General features: G+C 39.9%; 1 protein-coding gene across 5 annotated transcripts; it reads left to right on the top strand.

Moving 5' to 3' along the window:
- Positions 1 to 540: 540 nt before the first annotated feature.
- Positions 541 to 16,185, top strand: LOC109915817 (actin, cytoplasmic type 5-like). Of its 5 annotated transcripts, none has more exons than XM_048595584.1 (3): positions 541 to 666; positions 15,181 to 15,665; positions 15,858 to 16,185. In XM_048595584.1, the coding sequence occupies exons 1-3, from the start codon at positions 541 to 543 to the stop codon at positions 16,183 to 16,185; spliced, it is 939 nt and encodes a 312-aa protein (XP_048451541.1). The 5 variants fall into 5 exon arrangements, with proteins under 5 accessions (XP_048451541.1, XP_048451540.1, XP_048451539.1 ...); XM_048595583.1 differs by having other exon boundaries at positions 15,181 to 15,300; positions 15,412 to 16,185; XM_048595582.1 differs by having other exon boundaries at positions 541 to 670; positions 15,185 to 16,185.
- The last annotated feature ends 1,079 nt before the right edge of the window (positions 16,186 to 17,264 follow it).

Consider the following 17,264-nt stretch of genomic DNA (forward strand, 5'->3'; position numbering starts at 1 on the left):
GACTCCCCAATCTCCAACTCCACTACTCATTCTCTTCCCCAGAATCTCCAACTACCATATTTGATCTTTGACTCCCTCACCCTCATCCAGTTTGGCTGAATGTGATGTACTGATGAAGGGAGGTCATTCACAGTGTATCAAAAATTTGCCCACTAAACAGATAAAAAGTATAATCTAAGAGGGAATTTTTTGTGAAACTTTACAGGCATACACATTTATTCAAAAACGCTTTCTAAAAATGTGATTTTATATGGTGGAGACTTTTAACTGGACTGCCCTCTCTACTGATCCCTCCCCCAACCCACAACACCATCCCAAAACTTGTCCCTATCTCATGTGATGTCAATGAGCTCAAAACTTAGGTAGTATTAAGAGAAGATCAATAAACACAAATATGTCACTTAGGTAGCTTAACATTGGATTTGATTTTTAGAAAGTTAGTACATAGGAGGTATAAAATAACTACCGTTTTCTTTATATGTAGATGTACTTTTCTTTTTTCTCTCTTAATTTCCAGTAATTTCTAGCAGGTTTTGAATCATGGTGGATGAGGAGATTGCAGCATTGATTATAGATAATGGATCTGGGATGTGTAAGGCTGGGTTTGCAGGGGATGATGCTCCGAGAGCGGTATTCCCTTCCATCGTAGGGAAGCTTCGACATGAGGTCAGTATTTAATAGACTTTTTTTTTAACTCTTCTAATTTTTATAAGGGGCCTTCAACTTGCTAACAGATATCATCTTGTAAGTTCTTTAAGGAAGCAAACTGTATGTTAAACGATGAATTTAGAGACTGCAGTCAATATTTCAATGGTGTTATTTCTCTAGACTTCTTTTCTCTTTTTCTCTCCCAATCTTATGTGTTTAAGTAATTGGTGTTTATGAATAAACACTGAAAAAGTATAATATTCAAAAATTGGAAGCTCACCAATAATGCTGAGCCAAAAGAAATATTAGGAGGAGTAAATAATATATTTGTCAAAAATGTAAGTGAGGAGTGAAAAAAGTAGAGAGGATTGGTGCCTAGATAGTTGAAGAAATTGCTGCCAAAGTTGGGACAAAGAAAGTACAAGGTATCACGGAGAGATTTAAAATGCATAAAATATTGGAACTGTCAAATCTGTCAAAGAACTGCCAAAAATCACTTTCAAAACTGTCAAACAACGTTGAATTGTTCTATGGAGATGGTACAGTGACGTTTACTAGAAAGATGCCAAGGATGAAGACTTTAGTTATGCAGAGGGGCAAGAGAAACTAGGGTAGTTTCTATGTTTTCCTTGCAACAGAGAAGATTAAGGTAGTTGGGCAGGTTTAATAGAGATGCTCAAAATTATGGGAGAAAAATTTGAAAAGATTGATAGGGAGAAACTGGTTCCAATTATGGAAAGTAACTAACCAGAGGAAATCTATTTAGAATAATTGACCCAGATGTGATATAAGGGAACCTTTTTTAAACACCGAGACAACAAGGTGCAGGGCTGGATGAACACAGCAGGCCAAGCAGCATCATAGGAGCGAATGTACTGTCCAAATGAAAGGTGATAGCAATTAACTAGGAATGCTCAAAAGTGAATTCAGTAAATAGCCAAATGAGAAAAAAAAATGCAGGGTTATGGAGAAAGAGAAATGGAGTGTGATTGATTGGATATCTCAACTAAAGAACCAACACAGGTATGACAGGCTATATGTTTTCCTACTCTTCTGCTTTAATCTATAACTTTATGGGAAATCCATATGTGGTCCTGCAGAGTTTAACACTGTGGACTACCATATTATTTGAAGCCATCCCACTACTCCATCTATGTGCAAAATACAGTTAGCTATATTGTAAGGTCTGTTGGTTAATGCAGAAAATAGACACATGTTTCAATAGACAAGCTTTTCATTTGCCCTCAACTGGACAATTCACAAGAAATACTACAGTAAAGGGAAATAAAAATTGCACTGTATGAGAGGACAGTGCTGATTGACAAGTGGGCTTTGCTTGCAAATGGCATTGTCAGTGAGAATCCACCATTTAATGATGACTGACCGTTATCTGCCAAGATTTGTTTAAATTTTAAACATGGTAAGTTGACTCTGACTGGTCAAGACATTGCCACAAGAAAGGGACCAGAGAATGGCTATTATTTATTTAGTTGCATCGAAAAATGAGCAGTGTGTGTACATGTTCATTCTGCAAAGAACAAGTGCTCTGTGTATTTGTACATGTAGCTTCCACTGCCCCGTAAGTTGCCATACTGCAAATCTGATTGATCATCGACATTGGTTGTCACTAATGTTGTCCAATTGCAGAATCACATCTAATATTGGATTTTGTGAGAAACTCACAGCATAATGTCTAACATTAGATGTGATTCTCTTTTAGTTTAATATTACTTACAAGTTTTCCTAATGAGGGCAGGATTTTCAACAAAATGTGCCTTTTTTCAGCAATACTCAATTTCAATACTACCAGGCAACTATAAGATCTATTGGGCGACTTTAAATTTAACATTAATGTTTTCAGTTAAGGTCAAAAATCACACGACACCAGCTTATACTCCAGCAGGTTTATTTGAAGACATAAACTTTCGGACTTTCACTCATTCTTCAGGTGTCAGTGAGAGGGGTGGCATCAGACACAGAATTTATGAACAAAAGATCAAAGGGTCATAGACCAGTGTTGAACAAACCTAAGATGGCTGTTAAATCTTTAATCAGTTAGAAAGAATTACTATGCAAATTCCAGAATTTCTTTCAAGTCATTGGCCTGAGATAGCCAAAGGTTTTATCAATTCCCTCAGTATAACATAGGTGACATCCCAGGTCAGACAATGCATTTTAGGTGTGAGGCCTTGTTTCGAATCTGGCTGTGCATCAAATTGGAGTCAGACTGGTTTTATTTGCAAAGTAGGAATTTATAAAATGCCACATTGACTGTCTACAAATTGTGTGCTTTTTGAACAAAATAGAATGTATCTGCAATTACAGATCTGCAAATGCAAATACAGCCCATAGATTTATGGATGTGCTCTGTGTGTGTGTTTGTGTGTGTGAGGGAGCGGTGCGTGTGTGTGTGAGGGAGCGGTGCGTGTGTGTGTGAGGGAGCGGGTGCATGTGTGTGTGAGGGAGTGGGTGCGTGTGTAGATAGTGTGGTGGGGTCACCTGTAGCATGACATGATTGCAAGATCCCTGCTGAGGCCACCCTCTTGGGTGCCGAATTTGGTCATCAGCCTGTGCTCGGTGACTCCACCCTAAACATATTAACACAGGCAGGACAAGTCCTACGCATACACAGACATAACACAGTGTGGAGCTGGAGGAAAACAGCAGGCCAGGCAGCATTAGAGGAACGGGAAAGTTGATGTTTCAGGTCAGGACCCTTCTTTTCTGAAGAAGGATCCTGACCTGAAACGTCAGCTTTCCTGTTCCTCTGATGCTGCCTGACCTGCTGTGTTCCTCCAGCTCCACACTGTGTTAACTCTGACTCCAGCATCGGCAGTTCTTACCATCTCTATGCATACACAGGATCTGTTCAGATGAGGAGGAATGCAACGGATGCCTGTAGATGCTGAAGGACACCCTCATAAGAATGGGATATGATGTTGAACTCATCAATCGACACTTTCAATGTGCCACAGCAACGAACTGTAATAATCTCAGAAGGCAAATATGGGATACATCCGACAGCGTACCCTTCGTTGTCCAGTACTTCCCGGGAGCAGAGAAACTACGCTGTGTTCTTTGCAGCCTTTAACACATCTTCAATGATGATGCGCACCTCGCCAAGATATTCCTTATGTCTCCACTTCTCGCCTTCAAACAACCGTCAAACCTTAAACAGACCACTGTTCGCAGCAAACTACCCAGCCTTCAGGACAACATTGACCACAACAACACACAACCCTGTCATGGCAATCTCTGCAAAACATGTCAGATCATCAACATGGACACTACCATCACACATGGGAACACCACTCACCACGTACTTGGCAGATACTCATTTGACTCGGCCAACATTGTCTATCTCATACGCTGCAGGCAAGGATGCCCCGAGGCCTGGTATATTGGCAAAACCATGCAGACACTACGATAACAGATGAATGGACACCGCGCAACAATCGCCAGACAGTAGGGGAACACTTCAGCGGACAAGGACATTCGGCCTCGGATCTTTGGGTAAACATCCTCCAAGGTGTTCTTTGGGATACACAACAACGCAGAGTCACCGAGCAGAGGCTGATTGCCAACTTTGATCCCCATGAGGACGGCCTCAACCGGGATTTCGGATTCATGTTGCACTACAGGTGACCCCACCACACTATACACACATGTGCACAAGCGCACATACACAGTCTCTCTCTCTCTCATGCACATGTATAGTGTCTCTCTCTCTCTCTCTCTCTCTCACACACACACACACACACACACACACACAGTCACTCTCTCTCTCTCTCACACACACACAGTCACTGTCTCTCTCTCTCACGCACAGTCACTCTCTCTCTCACGCACACGCACGGTCTCTCTCTCTCACGCACACATACATGCACACACACTCTTTCTCTCACACGCACACACGCGCGCACGCACATAAATCTATGGGGTGAATTTGCATTTGCAGATTTGTAATTGCAGATACATTCTATTTTGTTCAAAATGCACACAATTTGTTGATAGTCAACGTGGTATTTTAGAAATTCCTAGTTCGAAAGTAAAACCAGTCTGACTCTAAGTTGATACACAGCTAGATTCTAAACAAGGCCTCACACCTAAAATGCATTGTCTGACCTGGGATGTCACTTCTGTTATACTGAAGGAACTAAAATAACCTTTAGTTATCTCAGGGCAGTGACTTGAAAGAAATTCTGGAATTTTCTTATTAATCCTTTCTAACCGATTTAAGATTTAACAGCCGTCTTAGTTTTGTTCAATACCACATCAGTTTTTATGACCCTTTGATCTTTTGCTTATAACTTCTGTGTCTGATGCCACCTGTCTCACAGACACCTGAAGAAGGAGCGAGACTCCAAAAGCTTGTGTCTTCAAATAAACCTGGTGTTGTGTGATTTTTGACCTTGTCCATCCCAGTCCAATATGGGCACCTCCGCATCATATGTTCAGTTAAGGGAAAATTCTGACCCTTGAGTATGTAGTACATGAACAGACTATCTTAACTAGGTAGAATGACAGGTACTAGGAGAAAATGAACAATTTCTAAACAAGATACATTTAAATGTTGAATTTTAAGCTTACATTTATTGGTGCATTAATTATGTAAGCGTGGAAAATGAAGGGGTGTTGGGTGAAAGAGCAGGTCAGAGGCTAGGAATTCTGCAACAATAGCTTATCTTCTGACTCTCCAAAGCCTGTCCACCATTAACAAAGTACATGTCAGAATTGTAATGGAGTTGTCTTCTATTGCCTAAATGAGAGCAACTGCAATGACACTCAAGAAGCTTAGCAACATCCAGGACAAAGTAATCTGGTTAACTGGCACCCCATCCACAAGCATTCACTCTCTCCACCATTGACACTCAGTAGCAGCAATGTGTACTATCTATAAGATCCAGAAGTTTACCAGGCTCCTCAGACTGCACTTTCCAAAAGTTATGACAACTACCATACAGAAGGCCAAGGGCAGAAGATATATGAGAATAATATAACTTGCAAGTTCCCCTCCAAGCCACTCACCATCTGTTTTGGGTCACCTTCACTGCGTCAAAATTCTGGAACTCCATCTCCAGCATCATTGTGGGTCCACCAACAGCAAATATACTGAATCAGTTCAAGAAGACAGCTCACCACCACCTTCTGAAGGACATCTAGCGATGGACAATAAATGGTGGCTCAGCAAGTGATGGCCCTGTCCCATGAATGAACAAAAAAAAAGAAATGGGAGGAGGATGGTGGAACATATAAACCTCCTTGTCTTCAATTTCTTTTACTAGAATACTTCACAACTAATAATTGTTGCCTGGACCATAATGACTGAACATAAGTTGTTAAAGAGATAGCATCATGTCTTTTAAAACTAATTTAATTTTTTTTGTGAAAGAAGATTTATGTATTCTGAAATAAAATTCTACAACACAACAATTCCCTACAACCAGATGTGAATGTATTTGAATCCTCCACTCTGAGAAATTTAAATTCAATGACCCCAGTTTTTGTTCCCAAATCAGGAATGCAAAAATAGGATATTTCCTTGTATCACAAACCCAACCTGAGAAAAAAGACCCCAGAAGGTCTAATTTATATTCCGAATGGCAGAGTTCCTTGCGAAGCAGGCTAGGCAACCCCAGAATGAGAGTGGAGGATGCTGGTCGTGGATACAGACTAAGCTGCAGATCTACTCTGTTTGATTTTTGAAAGAAAAGAGAATGAAACCAAAAACGTCCCTCCAGCTCTCAACCTTCACACTTTTTCCCCAACACACTCCCCAGGCCCCAATCCCTTCCTGCCACTCTATAATCCTCTACTCATCCCAATGGCTCATCATTCACACAATGCCACCCTGATGCTCAGAATTGGACACAATATTCCAACTTAACCAATAGGCTTAACCGATAATTATATAATTGTTTGGCTTAATGTCTTGTGCTCTTGTCTGTTATGTATTATATCTCATGCATACGAAGATATGGCACCAGTTTCTTTATCAAAACCAGAGTTTGTAGTCATGAGATTTCAGATTACTTTTAGTTTTTGGGAAACCACACCTAGTTTTGACTAACAGCACACAGAAAGAAGGAGTCAGACACATATGATCAAACATCAAACAATTGAACAATTAAATACTGCCATCACTATTTTTAAGGTCTGAAATCCTGCTCTTTTTTTTACACATCTTTCCCTATTCAATCAAAGATTTGTGTGTGTGTGCTCCCAGATCACTGTTCCTGTACTAACGTATCATTAGTTTATATTATCACTCCTCATTCTTACTACAAAAATGATTCACTTCTTTATTTGGTATCTGTCTTCCTATTTCATCAGTGTCTCTGTATCTCCTAAAACCCATCACTTTCCACCTCACTGTTCTTTACATTACCATTATCACATTCTGCATTTGGGTAATTAAAGTCTTCTATTATCGCTATTCAATGATATTTGCAACTCTGTAACATCCTTGTTGATTTGTTGCTTACATCCTTTTCACTGTCAGTGCTCTATAGGCTAAGCTGAGCAAGTAATTGTACCCTTTTTTAATTATTTAGTTCTAGCCAGTGCATTTCTACTGAAAGAGACCAAAGTAGCTTCTAGTTTCTTTTTGCTTTTGCTGCTGGTGACTAAAAGTAACTGGTTCGAAGTGTTTGAAGGCTTTCATGTATGTGATGGACTCACGTTGAATAATGATAGGATGCTGAACTATAGAGGGCATTGGGGAAAGTGACTTAAAATTTTGTAACACGGGATGTGGCTAAGGACAGGTAAGCTGTTTGTCTCGGTGCTTACAATGATTAAACAGAGATAGATGTTGGAATATGTACTAGTAGGTGTAAGGAAGTGTCAGCTGTGTGACCTAAGTGATGTGAGAAGTGTTGGTCTGTGGCTATTGTGCCAATATACCAATGGTGAAGGGCAGCTCCCGACTGCCAGTGCTTGGCTGGGTGTGTGGCTAGAGTCAAAAATGGTACCAGTGCCAGGAAGTCCATGATATCTGAGTCAATGGCAAGTACATCTGCTTATGGCCACTGAGAGAATTGGGCTACCATTGGACAAACAGGATGCCATAGAAACATGATAGCTCTATATGAGGCAAATTTGGGATGACAATGCGAGCAACACATTGTGCTTCATGAAGGCAAACCCAATGAAAATGGTATTTAGCTGATTTCTGGTAAAATTCTGTCCCAAATTTCAACCCATTCCCCAAAACCACCACTTCACAGTGATTAAAATCCACCTCTATGCCAAATCTTTGTATTTGATTTAACTGATTCTCCCTATTTCAGTCTTGTAGATGGTGGAGTCTACTTGCTTAAATACTCAAAATTGAGACTTTAGACTTTCTCAACTTCTAATAAGCTGTTTATTTGTGGCCTTACCCTCTCAGCCTAAAAGATGCAAAAACCAACCTTTTCTGTTGAGATGAGTTAATCCATTAATTGGGCTCTTTCCAGGAAAGAGACTGTACTTGCTCTTGACACCAGCCAAGTCTCCTCCAAAATGTCCTAAAATATTCAATCTCTAGGTTTCTTAAATTAAAACATTGCTTTTATCTTAAACTCCCCAAAAAAGTGGTCTTCGATGTTTACCTTACTGATTATAAACAAACACAACATGTAATAATTTTCCCTAATACTCCAGAGGTACCCTAATCTTCCAAAGTTTACTTGGTTAGTTCACTATTCAGGGAGGACTGCCTGCCCTAGTGATTTTTTTTTTACAAATACCGTTCACAAAAATGACTAACATGTCACACTACTATGGGGCTATCTACAACAAATGAACTGCAGTGGTTCAAGAAAACAGCTCACCACCACTTTCTCAAGGGTGGCTAGGGACGGGCAATAAATGCTGGCCCAGGCAGCAATGCCCAAATCCCATGAATGAAAAAAAAACACACCTTTCATCACACTTTCCACAAGATAATAAAAATGTATCCATAAGTGGCATTTTCATCATTTCCCATAAAAACATTTAATACTATTTTACTGCTAAATTAACAGTAATAATATGTTCACATTAAACATACAATGAACTACACGGTGCCATATTTTACATAAAACTGTTTGGATCGTAGCAATTGATATCCTTTGGAAAAAGCATCAGCTATAATGTTATCTTTGCCAGGAACTTTAATTATTTTTAATTTGTTCGCCTGGAGGATGAAACTCCATCAAAACAACCGAAGGCTCTTGATCTAAATTCTCCAAAAATAAAACAAAGGGTTGTACTCCGTATAAACAACAGTTTCTTCAGTGTGTTAGTGATGTAGACTTCAAACTGATTTTGAGACATTACAAGACAATGTATCTTTCTCTATCATTGAATACATGCATTCAATTTTGTCAAAACAACTGACAGACCATTCTATCACCATTTTGTCATCTTGCTGTAAAACGGCACCCACACTGATGTCACTGGTGTCAACAATCTGTTTAGAAATCTTTTCATAATTTGGTGCTGCTAAAACCAGTGTGGTTTCCAGTACAGGTTTCAAGCTATCAAAAAATTGTGTTCTTGCATCTATTCAAATTCACAGTCTTCCTTTAACAAATTTGTCAAAGGAGGAACTGTGGTGTGGACACTTGAAACAAATGTCCAATAAATTTCATGCAAGGCAATATATCACAAATGTTCACATTTTGTCCTAGGCATGGGAAAATCCAAAATAGCCCTTATTTTTATCTCTCTAGGTCCTACTTGGTGTTGTACCACTATGTAACCCAAATATTTTATTCAGATTTATAACCAAGCTAGCTCTTTGTAGATAATGAAATGGTTCTTTCAAGTGATCTAATGTTCTTTCCAGGCAGTGGCTGAACACAACCAAACTGTCAATGCAATTACATAGCCCCTCAATGACTTTATTGTTTAATCATTGGAATATTCTGGTGCATTTTTCATTACAAACAGCATGACTTTGTACTGAAAAATTCCATCCAGTTTACAAAAGCTGATATTTCTCTCCAGCTCTCAATCAATGGAACTTGCTAATATCCTTTCAGTGAGTCAATTTTGTTGATGAACCCGTACAGTACATGTCAAAGTCTTTCAATGCAGTTCTCAAATCTTGAAATAGGATTTGAGTCAACTTTTGATTTTTGTTGATTTTGTGATAATCAATACAAAAACTTTGTGACCCATCACAACAGGTGAGCTCCATCTACTACGACTCAGTTCAGTAATGTAACTGTTAATCAAAACTCCTTCACTTGGGCTAATTGTGATTGTAAAGACATTGTTTTATAGCTAACACATCCCTACGTGCACATAATGAACTACCAAAGATGTTTTCCTGAACTATTTACACAAATTGATTTATGATTCTGTAATAGCCACTTTCATAGCTTTCTGGAAGATAAATTATCTTGCTGTGTAATGTTTTAAATTCCTCTATTATTATTCAAACTGATTATGGAGGATCAATTTGTAATTTTTCAAGTTATGATTAATTCTCCAACTACCTGATAGTATTTTCATTTCAGTCCCTACTTCTTTCACATACCATATATACACTTTTCTCCTCATTCTTCCCTGTCATGATGTCTCTTGGCTGATTTTTCTTCCTCTCTGGAGAATTCACTTCATTATTTTCTCACTTTTTTAATTCTTTCATTCATGGGTCCAGCATATTTTCTCCATCCCTAAGCGTCCTTAAAATGTGGTAATGAGCTGCCTTCTTGAATTGATACACTGCAATCACTGTAGATTTAGGAAAGGAGTTCCAGGATTTTAACCCAGCAATACTGAAAGAACTGTGAGATATTTCTAGGTCAGAATAATGAGTGGCTTGGATGGGAACTTGCAGGTGGTGGTGTTCTCATTTATCTGTTGCTCTTGTCCTTCTTCATGGCAGTGGCCATGAGTCTGGAAGGTGCATCAGAGGTGCAGGAAGTGAATGTTTGAGGAAGTGGTTTCAACCCAGCAGGGGATTTTTTTTCCTTTATTCATTCACGGGACATGGGTGCCGCTGGCTCGGCAGCATTTATTGCCCATCCCTAATTGCCTAGAGGGCAGTTAAGAGTCAACCACATTGCTGTGGGTCTGGAGTCATATGTAGGCCAGACCAGGTAAGGATGGCAGTTTCCTTCCCTAATGGGTGTTAGTGAACCAGATGGATTTGTCTGACAATCGACAATGGATTCACGGTCATCATTAGACTGTTAATTCCAGATATTTTATTGAGTGCAAACTCCACCATCTGCCGTGGCGCGATTCGAACCCAGGTCCCCAGAACATTATCTGGGTCTCTGGATTAACAGCAATAATACCACTAGGCCATCACCTCCCCTACTACTTTGTCCTGGATGGTGTCAAGCTTCTTGAGTGTTGTTGGGGCTGCACTCACTTGGGCAAATAGGAAATATTCCTTTACACTCTTGACATGTGACTTGTGGATAGTTGACATGCTTTGGGGAGTCAGGAAGTGAGCTAATCGCTGCAGGATTCCTAGCCTCTGATCTGCGCTTGTAGCCTCAATATTTATATAACTAGTCCGTTTCAGTTTCTGGTTAATGGTAACCCCTAGGATTTTGATGGTGGGAGGTTCAGTGATGATAACACCATTAAATATTAATGGCCAGTTGTTAGATTCTCTTTTGTTGATAATAGTCCTTGCCTGCCACTTGTGCAATGCAGATGTTACTCATCACTTGGTAATCTAAACTTGGATATTGTTTAGGTCATGTTTCGTTTGGACTGGTTCAGTGTCTGAGGAAACATGAATGGGATTAAACATTATGCAATCATCAACAAATGTCCCCACTTCTGACCTTATGATGGAGGGAGATCATTGATGAAGCAGCTGAAGATGGTTGGGCCCAGGACATTACCCTGAGTAGCTCCTGCAGAGATGTTTTGGAGCTGAGATGGCTACCAACATTCCTTGCTGTTAGTTATGACTCCGAGAATGGGATAATTTTCCTTCTCATTTCTATTGGCTTTAATATTGCTGGGGTTCCTTGATACCACATGCAGTTAAATGGGAACTCGATGTCAAATACAGTCACTCTTACCTCCCCTCTTGAGTTCTGTTCTTTTGTCCATGCTTGAACCATGGGATGAATGCTGACATTTGTCATGCTGGTGACCTCCAGCCAGACTCTTTCAAATGCTTCAGCCTTGCATTTTGTACTGATGTTCTGGGCTCCTCTATCATTGAAGATGGGCATTTTTGAGGAACATCTTACTGTAGAGAGTTGTTTATTTGTCCACAATTATTCACAACTGGATGAGACAGGATTGTAGAGCTTACATCTGCTCTGTTAGAATCATAGAATCCCTACAGTGTGGAAACAGGCCCTTCGGCCCAACAAGTCCACACTGACCCTTGGGGCATCCCACCCAGACCCATCCCCTTATAACCCACCTAAGCTACACATCCCTGAACACTAAGGGCAGTTTAGCATGGCCAATCCACCTAATTTTCACATCTTTGGACTGTGGGAGGAAACCAGAGCACCCGGAGGAAACCCATGCAGACACGGGGAGAACATGCAAACTCAAAAGATATATTGGGTGCTTGTGACAAAGGCATGGCAATAATTAAAGATGATTTTAATTTATATTAAAAATTGGAAAAATTAGATTTATAATAGTAGCCTTGATTGAGAGTTCATAGAATGCTTTTGAGACAGTGTCTTAAAGCAGCACGTTCTGGAACTGACCAGATATGAATTCGGATTACTTGTAAGTAGCAGTGAGAATAATATGATTGAATTTTACATCCAGTTGACAGGAGAAAATGTACATCAAAGTCTTGTAGTTTAAACTTATATAAGGGCAACTAACTGAGTATGAGAAGAAGCCAGTTAGAAATGTAAAAGTGGATAGCAAGAGCGTCTACAGGTATCTTAAAAGGGAAAAAGAAAGCAAAGTGAGTATTTGTCTTCTAGAAGATGAGACTTGGGAGTAAATAAATAAAAAAAGAAATGGTGGATGCACAGAATAACTATTTTGCTTCTTCACTGTTGAGGATACAAACTGCAATGCTTGTAAACAAGAGGTTGAAGGAAGAGGGGTACATGGTGAAATTATAATCCTTAGGGAAACAGTCTAAGAAAACTGATGGAGGTTTGCTTGATAAATCTTTGGGTCCACATGAACTTAATTCTTCGGTCTTGCAAGAGGTGGCTATTGAGATATTGGATGCCTTGTCAATTTTCCAAAGTTTGCTAAGTTATGGAAAAGTTTGAAAAGCAACAAGTATAACACTTCAATTCAAGAAGGGAGGAAGGCATAAAACAGGAAATTATGGCTTGTCCGTCAAGGGGAAGGTATTAAAAACTCAAGGTAATCAGATAGCATCAGTATGGTAGTGTGAAAAAGAAATGACGTTTAGCCAATTTATTGGAATTCTTTGAAGGAGTGACATGGGTTTTAGATATAGGGGAATCCACTGATGTACTATACCTGAATTTTCAGAAGGCATTTGAAAAGATTTCACATAAAAGAGGTTTTTTGCCCAAAGTGTATCGGGGTGATATACTAGTATGGATTGATTTCTGCTTGGCAGAATGTGATGAGTGGGGATCTGTGCTGAGCTTATTAATTGTTTACAATACATATTAATTCATTAAGATGAGACGATTGAAGTGATAGTGGCTAGATTTGCGGTTGACACAAAGCTAGGAAGGAAGGTGCGTTGTACAGATGACATAACAAGGATACAGACCTGCTGGCCTTATGCAGTCTGGCTCATTTGGAAAACCAGGCCCGCAGCAGTGTGGTTGTCACTTAACTTATCCTGAAGTGGATTTGCAAATTTGTCAATTGTAACAAACTGTTAGAACAAAAAACTACCTGAGCTGCAGGTGTTCAGAAAGAACTCCCAATGCCACACTCTCAGGGCAACTAGGCAGTGATTGAAAAATGTTGGCCTTGCTGGAAATCCCACACTTTATAAGAATTAACCCTTTTAATAAAGGAGGCATTTCCCCTTCCTCCACAAGTTTACACACGTTTTGAGATCATAGTCCCATGAGGTGACAGTGATGCAATGGTAAAATTAGCAGGTTAGTGATCCATAATGCCATTGGGTTTGTTAATGTTCTTTAGGGAAGGAAGTCAATTGTCCTTACCTAGCCTGGCCTACATGTTTCTCCAGATCCACAGCAATAGGTTTGACTCTGAACTGCCCTCGGGCAATTAGTAATGTAAAATAAGTTCTGACCGTGTCAGTTACACCCATATTGCACAAATGAATAATTTTAAGAAGACTTGTTTATGTGCACTCAATAAAAATGTAGGTGATTAGTTAATGCCTCAACATTTGCTCCCTAGCCAGAAAGTGTCCCCGTTGCTGCACTCATCTCAGTCAAGGTGACCCAGATGGTGGAATCCTTATTTTGGGGGAAATAAGTGTAGGATGGTTAGCTGCACTGCCACTGAACACCGATCTGAAGTGACTACAGGAGTTACCAAGTGCTTAATATGCCCACTCTCTTTCTCTGGGACGTCATTTTTTTTAAATGTTAGGCTCTCCAGCTGTTAACATCACAAACTCTGACCCCTGCCCACTCCCCATATTCATTTGTAAGCTCACAGGAATCCTATTAACTTAGTGCCAGCTCACAGTTCCCTACCCTTCCTCTTGGCTCCTTATATCCTGACTCTACGTCATGCCGCAAGCCCCTACACTTTACCCATAAACCATCCATGCCAACTCATCCAGTACCCACTGTGAGAAGACCTTAGAATCCATGCTGAGATAAAGTAAGATTATAAATATCCATCAGAAACTCTACTCTACATAAAAAAATTGTGAAATCCTATTCAACAAATTTAAATCCCATCAGTTTTTTAATCCTTATCAAAACAAACATTTGTATCTATAATCCCATTTCAAAGGCAACTAATCCTTTAATGACCTCTTTGAGCTTCCAGTCGTAGTGTTAATTTACATATTTATAATGATAGACTGTGGAAGCATTAATCATGACAAAATGATAACACTTAGGGTTATGTCAATAAACAGCTACTTAATGAGTGCTCACGGTACAGTGCTAGTGTCCCTACCTCTGACCCAGGAGGCCTACATTCAAGTCCCATCTGCTCCATATGTTATGTAATAACATCTCTGAACAGGTGGATTAGCAAATAGTGAAACAGTTTCTGAAACTGCCTGAACAGGTTTTACTAAACTTATTCAACAGACAGGCATTTTTCCAATTTTCAAAGGGCTTCATGTTAAATATATTACAGATTAGCAGTTCTCCAGATATTATCTATTGTTAATGAGGATGGATGGTTTCTCCAATTTCCAGTGGTGGGGCAAGTTGTTAGTTTAGGATTTTCAGACCTGATGTCACTCCACTAATTTTGTTAATGCTATGGAGTTTCCATGACTCTGAAATTCAGGCCTAATATCACTGAGTAACAAATTATTAATACAGTCCTGATCACCATTTTATAGTAGTCTGTATATAAATCAATTTGTGGCATTGATTTAATTGGCTCACTAAGACCCGATGTTACTACAGCCCTTTGTTTTCTAAGCATATAATTTTTCTACCTTTTCTTTTCCAGGGAGTGATGGTGGGAATAGGTCAGAAGGAGTGTTATGTTGGTGATGAAGCCCAGAGCAAGAGAGGGATTCTGACCCTGAAGTATCCAATTGAGCATGGGGTTGTGACCAACTGGGATGACGTGGAGAAGATCTGGCATCACACCTTCTACAATGAGCTGCGAGTTGCCCCAGAGGAACATCCCGTTCTCCTCACAGAGGCACCTCTCAACTCCAAAGCTAACCGGGAGAAGATGACTCAGATTATGTTTGAGACCTTTAACACGCCGGCTATGTATGTCTCCATTCAGGCTGTCCTGTCCTTGTATGCCTCTGGCCGCACGACAGGTATTGTAATGGACTCTGGTGATGGTGTGACTCACACAGTACCTATTTATGAAGGGTATGCCTTGCCCCATGCCATTCTGCGACTAGACCTGGCTGGCAGGGACCTGACTGACTACCTGATGAAGATTCTGACTGAACGTGGGTACTCTTTCACAACCACAGCTGAAAGGGAGATTGTCCGTGACATCAAAGAGAATCTATGCTACGTGGCTCTTGACTTTGAGTCTGAGATGGTTATAGCTGCCTCCTCTTCAACCCTAGAGAAAAGCTATGAGCTACCAGATGGTCAAGTCGTCACCATTGGCAATGAATGTTTCAGATGCCCAGAGGCTCTCTTCCAACCTTCCTTCCTAGGAATGGAGACAACTGGAATCCACGAGGCCGTCTTCCACAGTACCACAAAATGTGATACGGACATCAGGAAGGACCTGTATGCCAGTATTGTTTTATCTGGTGGATCCACCATGTACCCAGGCTTTGCAAATCGAGTGCAGAAGGAAATCACAGCATTGATTCCGAGCACAATGAAGATTAAAATCATTGCTCCACCTGAAAGGAAGTATTCAGTGTGGATCGGTGGCTCAATCCTAGCTTCTCTCTCTACCTTTCAACAAATGTGGATCATCAAACAGCGATATGATGAGTCAGGGCCATCGATAGTCCATCGCAAGTGCTTCTAATCAAGTTCCCTCAGTGGACCTGATCTGGCTTTGGGCATTATCACAAGCAAAATGATCCCGTATACAGTTTCACTAATCATTTATCTAACTTCATGAATCAGTAATTTTCTTTATTCTAAGTGATATTGAATTCCAAATACGACATTCCTCGAGATTTTGTTCCAAATAGTTAGTATTCTAATTTGCTGCCGGGGGCCTTCCAATTGTTCAGAGGCTCTTTCCTGTGTTATATTACAAAATTAAAAGCCAATTAATTTTCCATTTCAAAATCTTAATTTCTTTCATCTTTCCGACATGTTCAAGTATTGTCCATGTGTTTCCTTTATAATACTTGTTGTACACACTTAGCTTTGATGTTCATATGTCTGTGAGTCTCATCTCCTACAACAGCCTTTGTGCAAATTCCTCTATGTATAACATTGTCAATAAAATTGAGATGATCCATCTCTTAAAAGAGACTCAAGACACACTGATACAAGATCTCGCATGCCTTGTTGGCAGGGGCAACATAAGGCTCTTGAAAGGTGATCCTGTTGCTGCCCATCCCTTCTCTTTGCTCCTTCTGCCACGTGTTGTATTGTCCATTCTGATCAATCCTGCTGGCAGATTACCACCAGCCCCACCTCCCCGCTGAAGTCATACTTGTCAGTTCTGTTGAAATCCAACTGCTAAATTCTTTCAGTATTTCTGAATTATGTGGTCACAAAGGTCACAAGGTCACAAAGCCACAAGTGGAAACAGGAAGAGAAATCAAAGAATAAAGAGAAGGAAGTTAAAGTTCAGTTATCAGAAACTATGTTTGATCAAATGGTTAAGAAAAAGTCAAGAACAGGTGGAGGACAAAGTGGATATTTTCAGTTCAGAGAAATTAGATGGATTACAACAGAAAGATGCAAAACTAAAGCAGTTGTATCAAAAGTCATTCACAGAAGAAGAATCTGAGTGTATCCCAGAATGTTACTACCTTAAAAATGAAGTCTTGATGAGGAAATGGAGACCATCACGTATTCAGGCAGATGGGAAATGGGTAGAAGTTCATCAGGTTGTATTATTGGTGGGTTATAGAAAGGAGGCCTTGT

The sequence above is a fragment of the Rhincodon typus genome, chromosome 4 (assembly GCF_021869965.1).
Source record: "Rhincodon typus isolate 14 chromosome 4, sRhiTyp1.1, whole genome shotgun sequence".
Classification (NCBI taxonomy): domain Eukaryota; kingdom Metazoa; phylum Chordata; class Chondrichthyes; order Orectolobiformes; family Rhincodontidae; genus Rhincodon; species Rhincodon typus.

What these genes read in the sequence shown, in the direction of transcription:
- LOC109915817 (XM_048595582.1), top strand. Translation starts at nt 541, where the DNA reads ATGGTGGATGAGGAGATTGCAGCATTGATTATAGATAATGGATCTGGG. An exon ending in GAAGCTTCGACATGAGGTCA is followed by an intron (nt 671 to 15,184) that starts GTATTTAATAGA and finishes TTTTCCAGGGAG; the next exon opens with TGATGGTGGGAATAGGTCAG.